General features: G+C 45.2%; 1 protein-coding gene across 1 annotated transcript; it reads right to left on the bottom strand.

Annotated features, from left to right (window-relative positions):
• Positions 1-941: 941 nt before the first annotated feature.
• On the bottom strand, positions 942-11,283 carry Znf174 (zinc finger protein 174). The gene is made up of 3 exons (XM_021184662.2): positions 10,253-11,283; positions 8,905-9,124; positions 942-4,710 (listed from the first exon to the last, which is right to left on the bottom strand). Exons 1-3 carry the CDS (start codon positions 10,652-10,654, stop codon positions 4,112-4,114), a joined length of 1,221 nt encoding a protein of 406 aa, XP_021040321.1. The 5' UTR covers positions 10,655-11,283; the 3' UTR covers positions 942-4,111.
• Between the last annotated feature and the right edge of the window lie 1,837 nt (positions 11,284-13,120).

Genomic DNA, 13,120 nt, shown 5'->3' with positions numbered 1-13,120 from the left:
TTTTACTATATAGAGACTATCCATAAGTTCTGTGACTCTAGAGAACCCTGACTAATACAAATACCATCTTTATTTCAGTGGGAAAATGTTTATTACAAAGACTAATAGAACTATTTTAATAGATTTTTAAATTTTCCTTAGGAACCTCAAGCCACGCATGACTGGCACAGGGAAGTCCGTGGGTGATGTGACCCAACAGGCTTGCAGGAAATGATAGAAATTGTGCTCCAAGGGTCCTTAATTTTATTACATTACAGGGATGTCAGGCTACTTTACACTGGCAATTTGGAAACAGAGGATTTGGTTCCTTGTATTTTTGACACGTGACAGCTGTTTTCATTACAGATATGTACTGCTGGGCTCATGTGTACATCAGTCATCCCAGCCTGGTTAGGACAGGAGGATTGCAAGTTTGAGGCCAGCCTGAGTTATGCTGGAGATTGTATCAACCCTCACTGCAAAAACAAAAACAATTACACAAGAATGTATTTCCAAAGAATGGGAGAAACTGTTTTCAAGTCATATCATAAGGACTTCATCCCAGATATTTAAAGAATTTTTAAAACCCAGCAATAAAAATGATAGCCCATTTTAAAAGGGCCACAGAGATAGTTATGGTGGCTCACATCTGTAAACCCAGGACTCAAGGCTGAGGCAAGAAGACTGCTGTAAGCCCAGCCAGCCTAAGCTACAGAGCAAAGACTCCTGCTGGAAAAGAACAAAGAGCAAAAGATTTGGCAAACAGGCAGGAGCAGTATTTCAAACTCATGGCCAACCTGATCTATGTAGTGAGTTCTAGGCCAGCCAGGGCTATACAGCAAGATCCTGGCTCAAAACACCAGAGGGAAGGGGAATTTTAAATAGCCATTTCTTCAAAGCAAATATAAAGACAAGAAACAAATACATCATTAGTCATCAGGGAAAAGAAAATCAAGACCATGAAAGAGACCACTTTACTCTGGGATAACAATAATCACAAAGACAGATTCCATGAAAACTGTACATGGTGACACATGCCTGTAACCTTGATACTTGGGAGGTGGAGGCAGGAAGGTCACGGTCAGCTAGGGTTGTGAGTTCTATGCCAGACATGAAAGCCTGCTTCAGAAAGCCAAAATCTGTAACAAGACAGTAATTATGTTAAAGGTGTACAGAAACTGGCAAGTGTAAAGTGTAGTGTAAGCACGTTGGAGACAGTTTGATCAACAGGATTATCGCATGACCTAGCAGGGAGCTTTGCTCGGCCTCTAGGCATGTATCCATGAGGAGTGAAACATAAAAACCTGGATATAATGTTAGAACAGCATTACTCTTCACAATAACCAGGGTGCAATTACACAATTCCATCAACCAATAGATGGACTGAAGGCCCCTTCATACAACACAACAGGACTAGGGAAGAAAGTGTTGCCGCATGACACACTGCACACATGGTGTGCACAGAAGATATTATACTCCGGAGACATAAGCTGTGACAGGAGCAGGCAGTGACTGCTAATGTTTAAGCTTCACTTCTCTGTGACACTGACAGTTTCCTAAAACGAGACTGGAGTGACAGAGGCACAGCTCTCAATGCTGTATGGTAAACACTGAACCGTATACTCTAAGTGCACAAGTTTTCTGGTACGTGTAATACTTCAATGAAGCAATAAGAGAAACATTTTCATTTGAGGAGCAGTCCTGCACTGTGAGGAGGCACTGCCAGGCTTACTGGGAGTGACATTGTACTGTGCGATTGATTTGCACCCTGCCTGCTGGATATGGGAAAGTTCTTTTGGTGGATAGGCCTCCACTACCTGTGAATGTTTCCCTTCTCCTTGGGTCTCCCTGGGGCTAACTTGGGGAATCAAACACTGAAAGCAGGAGTCACCCCTAAGCTGACACCAGTACGTGCTAGGCAGGACCCAGAAATATGGCAGAGCCAATGGGATGGGTAGGAGCCAGAGCTGCATGTGAAAGGAGATAGGTTATTTTCTTAGGTTGGGGTCCAGGAAAGGGAAGCTGGCCACAAGGAAAGTAGGTAGGTCAAGATTCTGTGTGGAGGCTCTGGGGAAGCATGAATGGATGAAGGAGATGAGGGAACCCCTATATCTGAATGCAGTACCCAAGAGCCTTCTGTGCCATTGGACCCTCATGCCATCCGTTGTTGGGAGGTGAGCCTCATGCAAAGGAAAACTGGGCTGGGGACAAGCAGGCAAGGCAGCAGCACGGCCTTGACACTGTTTGGAAAAGAAAAATGTTAACTGTGAGTTTGTCACATAAATTAAAGGTTTGAACAGGTGCCCAAAGACGCCAAATGATTACTGCTGTGTAATCTGAAGAGAGGAAACATACTATGAAAGATCCCAGGTAGCAAAACTCTAGCCATTGCCCCCGTGCCAACCCTTACAAACAATCCTAAAAACATCTCTTTTTGGAGATCCCCTTTTAGTGACCAAGTTGATCTAAGACATATATGGATGGAAGGTAGGCCAAATGATGGTCCTCCACGTACTTCACATCCTAATCCTTGGAACCAGCAGATGATCCCTTAAATGGCAAAAGGAACATTTTGTAAGTATTACTGAAGATCTTGAGAGGTGGAGATTATCCTGCTATACCCAATATAAGCATCCAAGAATGGAGTGGGCTGCTAGAAGCTGAAAAAGTCAAGGAAACCAATTTACCTCTCAGAGTCTCCAACGAGAAACCCTGCTCAAGGAGATTTTAGCTGAGGCTGATTTCAGACCTTTAGCTTGCAGCAGTAGAAGAGAAGTTCTGTGTTAAGCCACCAAGTTTGCATTCAGTTGTTATAGCACCAGTAGAAAACAAATTCAGACATGACTAAGAAGTTATTACAAGACAGCAGTGAAGGTGGCTTGGAGGAAAGGTGTGTGTGTGTGTGTGTGTCTGTGTGTATAAACTGTAAAGGCTCTGGCCAGCAATGGTATGTGGGCTGGGGAAGAGGTAAGGCCCAGTTGAATATTGAAGATAAAGGCAGTGACTTAGTATTGATGCCTTCAGAAGAATGGCCACCACATCCTACATACATCTGCCTGAATGGAGGAAGAGGATGCCTTTCCTAGGGTGATAACTGATTGGGTTCTACTTTCTACTTTAAGAAAACATGGGACGGTGTCCTAGACCCACTTCTGGAACTCTTAACATTTTATATAAATATTCTGTTATTTTAAAAGGCTATGGAGGTACAATTTACCTATAATAAATTAATCTATTTCAATAATTTTCCTGGAGTCACTGAATTGTATAACCATTCCCATAATCTAATTGTAAACACTGTGAACACGCTAGTCCCAGTTTTAAAGCTAATGGCTTATAAGAGCAGGCAGAATTCCCCTGTCCACCAGAGCGGTACTTACTTCCCTCGGGAGCTTTCCCTTATATCGTGGGCTGGAGGTGGAACACCTTTTGTAAATCAAAAGTGCTTTGACATAAAAAGTTCCCTCAAATATAATTTAAATAAAAGTACTGTCTACTTACTTAGAAACTGCTAATCACATGCACACGCACACACACATTCTCAATTTGTCTTTAGTTATAGCAGGGTTTGGGGTCACATACCTTTTTACCAGCACTTGGGAGGCAGAGGCAGGTGGATCTCTGAGTTCCAGGCCAGCCTGGTCTACAGAGTGAGTTCCAGCACTGCCAGGGCTATATAGAGAGACCTGTCTTAAAAATAAATAAAAGTAATTAAAAACTACCACCACCAAAAAATTCAGTTGCAGAAAGACTCTTAGAGGACTCTCTGGTGAATGCTTTCTTCACATTCTCATCAACTGCTCAAGTGTACACACGAAAACAACTGTATTTTAGAAGATGAAGATTAACTAAAGTCACTTGCAGCTCATTCTGACTATTCTTCAGTAACTAGTCCCCACTCTGTCGAGACTGCAGCTCTCTGTGCCCCAACACCCAGATCAGCTTTCCTTACAGTCAGGCCCCATCAGCCTCTTTCTGACCTCCTTACCAGTTGATTATTCACCCATCACTCCCCAAAGGCCACTTGCTCTGTTTGTAAGTCACAAAAGATACTTTGCGATTTACAGGCAAGTAAGAGAAGGGAGAGAGACCAAAAGCCTTTCCCTACGACTCTACAGCATACAGGATGGCTTCAGTTCCCATGGTGGAGCCTGTGGTGCTGGTGGAGGTTGGAGCTTTGGCGAAAGCATTTGCCACAGTGGCTGCACTGGTATGGTTTCTCCCCAGTGTGGATTCTCTGGTGCAGTTTCAGAGTTGACTGCCTCCCAAAGCAGTTTCCACACTCCCCGCAGATGTAGGGTCTCTCCCCGGTGTGCACTCTCCTGTGTCGCTTCAGCTCTGAATTCCACGTGAAGCTTTTCCCACAATCGTCACAGCTGTAAGGTTTCCTGGCTGGGTGGGCTGCCTGGTGACCAAGACACTGCATGAGGCCGCTCAGGCTTCTTCGGCCACCTCTGCTTCTCTTTAACTCTCTCAGTGGGTGACCTCTGAGGGGATTACTGATATATTCCAGCTCTCTGCAATGTCTCTGGTAGTGGGCAAGTGACTTGGGAGATTGTGGGGGTCTGACCTGCCATTGCAACAATCGGGCATCACTTGCAGTCACCCCTCTTGGCTCAGGGCTGTGCAGGGTACCCTCTTTAGGTCTTCCATGTAAGACTGTGCATGCCTTTGCTCTTCTTGCCTCCTCCTGTTTCGGGTTTTCCTTGTCACCTCTCATTCTGGAGGACTCTATAATTAGAAATAATATGCTTTGTTTTCTGCACTTAGAAGAAAGAACTCCAGGAATAGAAGTTGAAATATGTTGTGAGGTTTGTCAGCCTCTGCTGGTGGCATGTGTGCATTAGCCAGCCTCCTCTGGATCCATCAACACAAGGTTCCCCACCCTTTATGTGATGAGCCAGAATCTCTGAGGCTTAGTCCTGGGAATCTACACAGTTAATTAGTTCCTGGAGTGTCCCTAATTTATAGTAAAGCTAGGAGCCAAATTATCCTTCTGTCCTTCCAATCTTTAAGAAAAGGTCAAAAGGAGCTGGAGAGATGGCTCAGTGGTTAAGACCACTGGCTGCTCTTCCAGAGGTCCTGAGTTCAAATCCCAGCAACCACATGGTTGCTCACAACCATCTATAATGAGATCCAGTGCCCTCTGAAGACAGCTATAGTATACTCATATAAATAAAAATAAATACATCTTTTTTTTTTTTTTTTTTTTTTTGGTTTTTCGAGACAGGGTTTCTCTGTGTAGCCCTGGCTGTCCTGGAACTCACTCTGTAGGCCAGGCTGGTCTTGAACTCAGAAATCCACCTGCCTCTGCCTCCCAAGTGCTGGGATTAAAGGCATGTGCCACCATTGCCCAGCATCTTTTTTTTTTTTTTTAAGGTATAGGAAAATAGAAAAAAATCAGAACTAAGTACCAACAATGATGAAGGATAACAATTGAAGGGTTATTATTCATTGACAGGGTCAATTGTATCACCTAGGTTGACTTCAAACTCTAGGGCCTAAGTGATCCTCTAAGTAGCTGGGACCACAGACATGTCCTACTGCACCTTGAATTAATATCCCTTTATTACATGGACAAAGACTAACAGCCTCCTTCACTTCAAGGATGATAAATCCAAGGACTATGTTGTTTTTCTCACTGCACTGTTGACAGCCTAAGTATTTAGAGAATGGAATACAAATTAGATGTGTATCCTAGTTAAAGGAACTGTCCACCTTCTGACAAAACTGAGGATCAAGATGGATCTGAGCGAGACTGGGCCAGGGAAATGGAGACTCGGGAAAAGTTTGTTCTCATGTGCTGAATACACACTCACCATGGCGTCTGGAGTCAGATGTGATTGCTGAGCATGGGAAATGCCTAATGTGGCTGAGGAGCTGAGTTTTGGATTTTAATTAATCTTACATGTAATGAGGAGCTCAGACAGTTATTGCCAAGTGATTTCATCAAGGTTTTGCTCCGTTCACTGAGACAGGGTCTCACATAGCCCAGGCTAGTCTCAAACTCACTACAGAACTGAAGATGATAGTAAGCGCCTGACCTTCTGTTTCCACCTCCTAAGTGCTGAGATCCCAGGCATTCATCAGCATGCCTGCCTGCCTGCCTTCATCAAGGATCTTAAGAACAATTCAAATGGGAAAGAAATAATTTTCTGGCAAGTGGCCCTGGAATTACTGGATTTTCTCTTCTTCTTTTTCTTTTTTAAATTTAATTTTAATTTGTAATTCATTTTTTACACTCTATATTCCATTCCCCACCCCTCCCTATCCACCCTCCGACTGCTCTACATTCCACACTTCTTTTCCATCCCACCCCTTCTCCTTGTGGATGCTCCCATCCCCCACCCCACCTGACCTCTAAACTCCCTGGGGCCTCCAGTTTCTTGAGGGTTAGGTGCATCGCCTCTGAATGAACACAGACCTGGAAGTCCTTTACTGTATGTGTGTTGGGGACCTCATATCAGCTGGTGTGTGCTGTCTGTTTGGTGGTCCAGTGTTTGAAAGATCTCGGGGGTCCAGATTAATTGAGACTGCTGGTTCTCCTACAGAATCGCCCTCCTTCTCAGCTTCTTTCAGCCTTCCCTAATTTAACAACAGGGGTCAGCTGCTTCTGTCCATTGGTTGGGTGCAAATAACTGCATCTGAATTTCAGCTCACAAGCTTCAAAGGGTACCAAAGAATCCCATTCTGTCTAAACATCTACCTAAATTTATGGGTAGTGTAGTATCTGGGGGTGGGGGTGAGGGGTGGGATGACGGGGTCATAAAGATGGAGCTCTCGTGAATGGAATTAGTGCCTTGTCAAAAAGATGAAAAGCCTCATCTTTTCATCATTTACTGTTTTGTTTTGTTTTGTTTTCAGCCACATGGGACACATGGCAGGTACTACTGTGTAGTCCTCAGACACTGCACCTGGTGGTACCAACTTTGGACTTCTTTTTGTTTGTTTGTGTGTTACAGTATGGAAGTATGGTGCATTTGCTTGTGTGTGCCTCTCTAAAGCATAAGAGACCAGAAATAGATGTTGAATGTCCTGTCACTCTGCTTTATTCTCTTGAGACAGGGTCTCTCACTGACCTTGAGCTAAATCTTCCTCTCTTGCCCATGCCCCTGTCCCCCAGCACTGGCATTGCAGAAGCACACAGCCAGGTCTGTGTATTTGCCTTCTAGGGATTTTAACTCAGCAAACACTCTTACCCACTAAGCCAACTCCCCAGCTGACTTTAGGCTTAACTTTTGAAACTGTTAACAATAAATTTGCTGCCCAGTCTAAGGGGCTTTTGTTATAGTAACCTTAGTAACACACACACAAAATTATCACATACAAAAAAGACTAACTCAAAATGAATGGAAGAACTAAACAACTCTTAGAGAGCATAACTGTGACTCTGAATCATTTGATTGGGCAATGGTTTTTTAGCTAGGACTCCAAAGGCCAAAGCAAAGACAAAAACTCAGAGACTATCAATAAGAAAACCTTGGGCTGGTGAGATGGCTCAGAGGGTAAAGGCACCCCTGGCCAAGCCTGATGACACGATTTGACCCCCAGGACCCACATAGTGGAAAAAGAGAACTGTGTCTCTGACTTCCACATATGCACATGAAATGTGCATGCCCACACATACAGGTACACTGAAAATAAAAATGTAGTACAAAATTTTTAAAACATAAAAACAGTTGTGATTCTTGGAATACCATCAAAATACTAAAGATAATTCACAAAATGAGAGAGAACATTCATGACTTATCATCTGTGAGGTCTTCCAAGTTAAAAATGGACAAAGCATATGACTAGCATTCTTCTATAAGCTGGGAGTGATGGCAAAGGCCTCTCGTCCGTCACAGGATTTAGGAGGTGAAGGCTAGAGGAGCAGGAGTTCAAGATCACCCTCCGCTCTGTAGTGGCTTTGAAGCCAGCCTAGGCTACCTGAGACCCAATAACCAAAGACAAAATATCAGATTTCCTTTTCACAATGTCTTACTATATTTACTCTGTGTGTGTGTGTGTGTTTTAGGGATAGTTGTTTGTAAGACTGTGTATGTGTGTTAGGGATGGTTGTATGATTGTGTGTATGTGTGTTAGGTATGATTTTGTGTGTGTGTGTGTGTGTGTGTGTGTGTGTGTTACAGATGGTTGTTTGTATGACTGTGTGTGTGTGAAGGTCAGAGATCACACCTTACAGGAGTGATTCCCTCCTTCCATCATGTGGACCTCAGGGACTGAAGTCAGGTTTCAGGCTTGGTGGCAAGTACCTTTACCCACAGAGCCATCTCACTAGCCAGGATATATAATTTAATAAACATATGAAATAATGGCAAACACAACTCATTAGGGGAATGAAAGTCAAAACCTCAAGGGATATTACATCATAATAAAACAGCCCAGAGGAAGTGCTGGCAAGGGTATGGACAAGCACCCTCTGCTTTGTGGATAGGGCCCTCAGACAGGGCAGCCACTTTACAAGTGACTTCAGTGATTCTTCAACAGACAAACAAACACCCAAACAGGCTGGGTGTGGTAATGTGGACCTTTAATCCCAGCACTTGGGAAGCAGAGGCAGGTGGATCTCTGTGAGTTCAGGTCTACAGAGTGAATTTCAGACCAGCTGGGGCTGCATAGTGAGACACTGTCTCAAAAATAATATCAGTTATCATATGTAATTTTATAAGGACAGGAAACTGGATTAGTAAGTAAGGGCTCTGGTTACTCAAGCCAGAGACCAGAGTTTGATCTCTATAACCCAAATAAAGGTGACAGGAAAGAAGTGATTCCACAAAGTTGTTCTCTGACCTCCATAAGTGCCCTTTGGCACCCCTCCCCCACACACACAAATAATACATTTTAAAGGGGGTATATGTAACACAACTGCATTTGCAGAACCATGAGATGGAAAGAGGCTGGTGAGAGAGCCAGAGTGGTTACCTGTCTCAGTCAATCTGAGGACTGGTTCCTGGAGGAGAGTCTTCTCCCAGTGGTGAGGACTCAGCCGCTCATGAGATCCTTCCCAGGACGGCTCCTCCACAGAGTCCTCCTGAATGTCTCTGCTAGGAGTTTGGGGTTGAAAGTCTCGAAGTTCTTGTTCTACAAGCTGAGCTCCTGTTTTCTCCAAGAGCACCTTTTGCCCTTGCATACAAACGGTCACCTAGGCAAAGGGCTATCCATTAATTCTCCATTTCTTGATGGACTGAGAGCAACATGCCACTCACTGCTATAGAGTGACCCCCTTACCCTGGGGAGAACTGGTAAGGACCTAGAGGCCACCAAAAGGAGGTGAAGGGAAAGCATGCAGAGCAAAGAGAATGAGGTTGCCTCACAATCAGCCAGCCTTCCCAGGTAGTGCCCACAGCTTGGGCCAAGATCATCAAAAGAGAGCTGGCAAAACTACTGAATCATTACAAACAATGCTCCCCTCTCTACTTCTGCTAGAGACAGGCCCCGTGGGAATGGAACCAGTATGGTAAGGGGTCACTGAAAGCCATTCCAACTTGGTAAGTTTTCCTGTCAGAGAGGACCAGGACACTCCAGCAAAGCTGCCCCACCTGTCACTTGCTTCCTTTTGTGGCTCCAACTGGGCTTTCACTTGGGGAAGGGGGTGGGGCAAGATACCCGAGAACTGAGTTGAGACTTTCCCATTCAAAGGCAATATGGTAGACACTTCACTGGAACAAAGTCCACAGAGCTTCACCAAAATTAGTTTCCTATGGAACAGGCTAGATCTGTTGGCTAAGAATTCTGATTGTAGCAAAGCTTCAAAATGTGGGTCAGGGAAGACCTGACAGTAGAGGTTCCTTAAACCTACTCTTATGGGGGCTGGAGAGATGGCTCAGAGGTTAAGAGCACTGACTGCTCTTCCAAAGATCCTGAGTTCAAATCCCAGCAACCACATGGTGGCTCACAACCATCCGTAATGAGATCTGACTCCCTCTGCTGGTGTATCTGAAGACAGCTACAGTGTACTTAGATACAATAAATAAAAATCTTAAAAACAAACACACAAACAAACAACAACAAAAAACCCCTACTCTTATAAAGTTGCTGGAGTCTCTGAAGGAATAGCTTAGTTCTCTGCTTCCTCACTGGGTGCCAGTGGAGCGGTTTTCTGAAACCCTGGTTATGGCTTTGGGGGATAAGGGGATTCCTCCAGGCTGGAAGCAACTTTCGAAGCCATCCATTCCCCTGGAATCTCTAACTAGGGCTCATGAGACAAAACACTGCCTCAAAAGAGAACAAAGACATTACCTAGGACCCACAGAAATAGGACCCTCCTTACCCACTGCTTTGGTTTTTTGGATGCTCTGTGCAAATCTTCCACCAAAGTCACAATCTCCCTGCTGCTCTTTGGATACCGATGCCAGACCTGAGCCTGGATCTCTGGAGGTAGGATGACCAGAAACTGCTCCATCACTAGGAGCTCCAAAATCTGCTCTTTAGTGTGTAGTTCAGGCTGCAGCCATTGTCTGCAGAGCTGTTGAAGGCAGGAGAGCGCTTCCTGGGGCCCAGACACTTCTTGATAGCAAAAGTGTCTGAAGCCCTGGCGGGAAAGCTCAGGGTCAGGATAGGCTTTTTGCTGAGGGGGGCCACGGTTTTCTTCCGGCTTCATTATTATGTGTCTCTCTTGCTTGTCAGAATCCTCAGTGTGGGTGCTCAAAGTTATCTCCATTCTAGCTGCCATTTTGGGGGTTCTGGGAACAATGTCACTCTAATGGTAAACTGAATTCGTCTTCTGGGTCATTGCTCTGGAGAAATCTGAAGGCTAGAAAAATGTTTGGAACGAAGCCTCTCTGGAAGGACTGCAAAGACATAGCTTTCTCATTTGCTAGTCTTTATCCCAGACTCTGAAAACAAAATTGTTCCCGGTCTTTTCGTCAGTTTTTAAGGAGAAAAGTCATAATATCCCAGAAGGGTACTGGAGAGAATATTTTATTTTTGTATCTGGCGAAATTCACAACGCGATCTAACGGGCTGGTAAAGGAATCCCCAGGGAAAGTTTAAGCTATCATCTTGTGAGTAGCTCGCACCAACTCTCCGGCATCTGGCAGACACCGACCTGATCCAGCACCTCTGAGCGAAGCAGAGCCAAGGCCACAGCGCGACCAACGCGTGGTTAAGGACAGTGAGTGCCGCTCCGCGGCCCAGCCAGCTCGGCCTGGTGAGGCTGCGGCAAGGGGACACACAGCTCCACCGCAGTGTTGGGTGTCAGTTCCAGTAGCCACCTGCGACACCACGTTCTGAGGCAGCTCAGAAGACAGTGCCCGCCTGCAGGTGACCCACCTTGCCAGAGACTGGACACCGGGAACCCTAGAGCACAGTCTAGGGGCGGAGCCGGAGCCCCGCCACGGAGACGCCCACTGGCTCCAAGAGCTACCCACGGGAAGGCCCGCCTCTCCTCTACAGGACTGGGTCTCTAGGACACCGCTAATCTTTTATTGGCTGTTTGATTTATCAATCAGTCGCAGTGCCTCTTGGGAGTCGTAGTCCAGTGACTAGTCCGGGCGCATTCGCAATGTACTGCCTAATACCATATAGTTGGCAGTCTCTCGGTTGGCTGAGGGAATTTGGGGCAGCAGAAAGTGCGAGGGCTCCAGCGAGTCCTCCGTATGGGGGGCTTCAGGTCAGGTCTCGTATTGGCCGGTAGGGCCTCCCTCTTAGGACATGTCTGTGGTGTACTTGAAACAGGACCCAGGGGATGGACGAACCGCTGAAACTCATTCTCCACAGCAGGATCTTAACTTTCTCCGACTTCGCCTCTAGGGTTTTTCCTATTCTTGCGTGGTCTAACCTTCGCAAATGACTCAACGAATGCAAATAAGTAGGAAACAAAGTAGTTTGCCCACTGCAAGGGCTATCTTCAGAGTCTGAGGTAAAGCCTGACAACCTGGTACCATCTACGATGTGCAATGGTGAGAGATCAGTCCCTGTCTTCACAATCAATGAAGCAATAATTATGTGATGAATGGAACTTACAAGGATAGTGTGGGGGTCATTAAACCAGGAGAGCATCTATTAGACTTTCTTGAGTTTCACGAAGTACAGGATATGAGAGGAAGTGTAAGGCAACTACAACCTGTCTTACCTGAAGACCAACCTTAACTTTTTCCGTGCACGTCTTCATAAGCTTGAAGACTTTGGACCCTCTCCCCACATACTAACAGCTTAACATTTCCAAAAATAATTTCTCCTATGATTTTTGCCTTTCTTTCACAGCTCTCGTTTATTTTAAAATTTATTTATTTAAAGATGTATGGTGTTTTGCCTGCCTGTCTGTGTGTCACATGCGCCTGCGGCCCATGAAAGCCAGAAGAGAGTGTTGGAATCCCTGAAACTGGAGAGTTGTGAGCTCTGGTGTAGGTGCTGGGAATCAAACCCAGACCCTCTGGAAGAGCAGCCAGTGCTATATACAGTGAACCGTCTCTCCAGCTCCTTTTATTTTTACTCATTATATATAATCTTTTTGTTGTTCTGAGACTTCTCACAATGTAGCCCAGTGTATTATCCTTCAACCTCTGCTTCCTTAGTGTGGATGATAGGCATGAGTGAGCATGCTCTAGAAAACTTTCAATTTTTTCCCCTTAAGGCTGGGAGATAGCTCAGTTGATATAGTGCTTGCCACACAAGCATGTGAAAAATCTGGATGTGGTGATGAGCTCTTGTAATTCCCACGCTGGAGAGGTGGAGGGAGAGCAGGTGGATCATTGGAACTCCCTGCCCTCCTACACTAGCCTAGGAGCTAATTTCTAGGCCAATGAGAGATCCTGCCTCAAAATAGGAAGATGGAAAAAAGAAAAACACACAAACAAACAAACAAACCCCACGAGGCCTGGAGGCAGGCTTCTAGAGGCCTTCTAGAGGGTTTGGGTTGTATTCTAAGGGCTGTGTTAGGCAGCTCACAATCATATATAACTCCAAATTCAGGGGACTTAACACCTCTGGCCTCCACTGCCACCTCACATGTACATGCCCAGATATAGGCTCATACACCTACATATAATTAAAAATAATAAATCTTTAAAAAGTTCAAAAAGCAACCGGGCATAGTGGTGCATGTCTTTAATCCCAGCACTCAAGAGGCAGAGGCAGGCTGATCTCTGTGAGTTCAAGGCCAGCCTAGTCTACATAGTCCTAGAACAACCACAGCTAC

Source organism: Mus caroli, chromosome 16, assembly GCF_900094665.2.
Source record: "Mus caroli chromosome 16, CAROLI_EIJ_v1.1, whole genome shotgun sequence".
NCBI lineage: Eukaryota > Metazoa > Chordata > Mammalia > Rodentia > Muridae > Mus > Mus caroli.
The sequence above is the reverse complement of the archived record's forward strand: the minus strand, read 5'-3'. Positions and strand labels throughout refer to the sequence as shown.

What these genes read in the sequence shown, in the direction of transcription:
- Znf174 (XM_021184662.2), bottom strand. Translation starts at nt 10,654, where the DNA reads ATGGCAGCTAGAATGGAGATAACTTTGAGCACCCACACTGAGGATTCT. An exon ending in CCAAAAAACCAAAGCAGTGG is followed by an intron (nt 9,125 to 10,252) that starts GTAAGGAGGGTC and finishes CCCTTTGCCTAG; the next exon opens with GTGACCGTTTGTATGCAAGG. An exon ending in CCTCAGATTGACTGAGACAG is followed by an intron (nt 4,711 to 8,904) that starts GTAACCACTCTG and finishes TTCTAATTATAG; the next exon opens with AGTCCTCCAGAATGAGAGGT.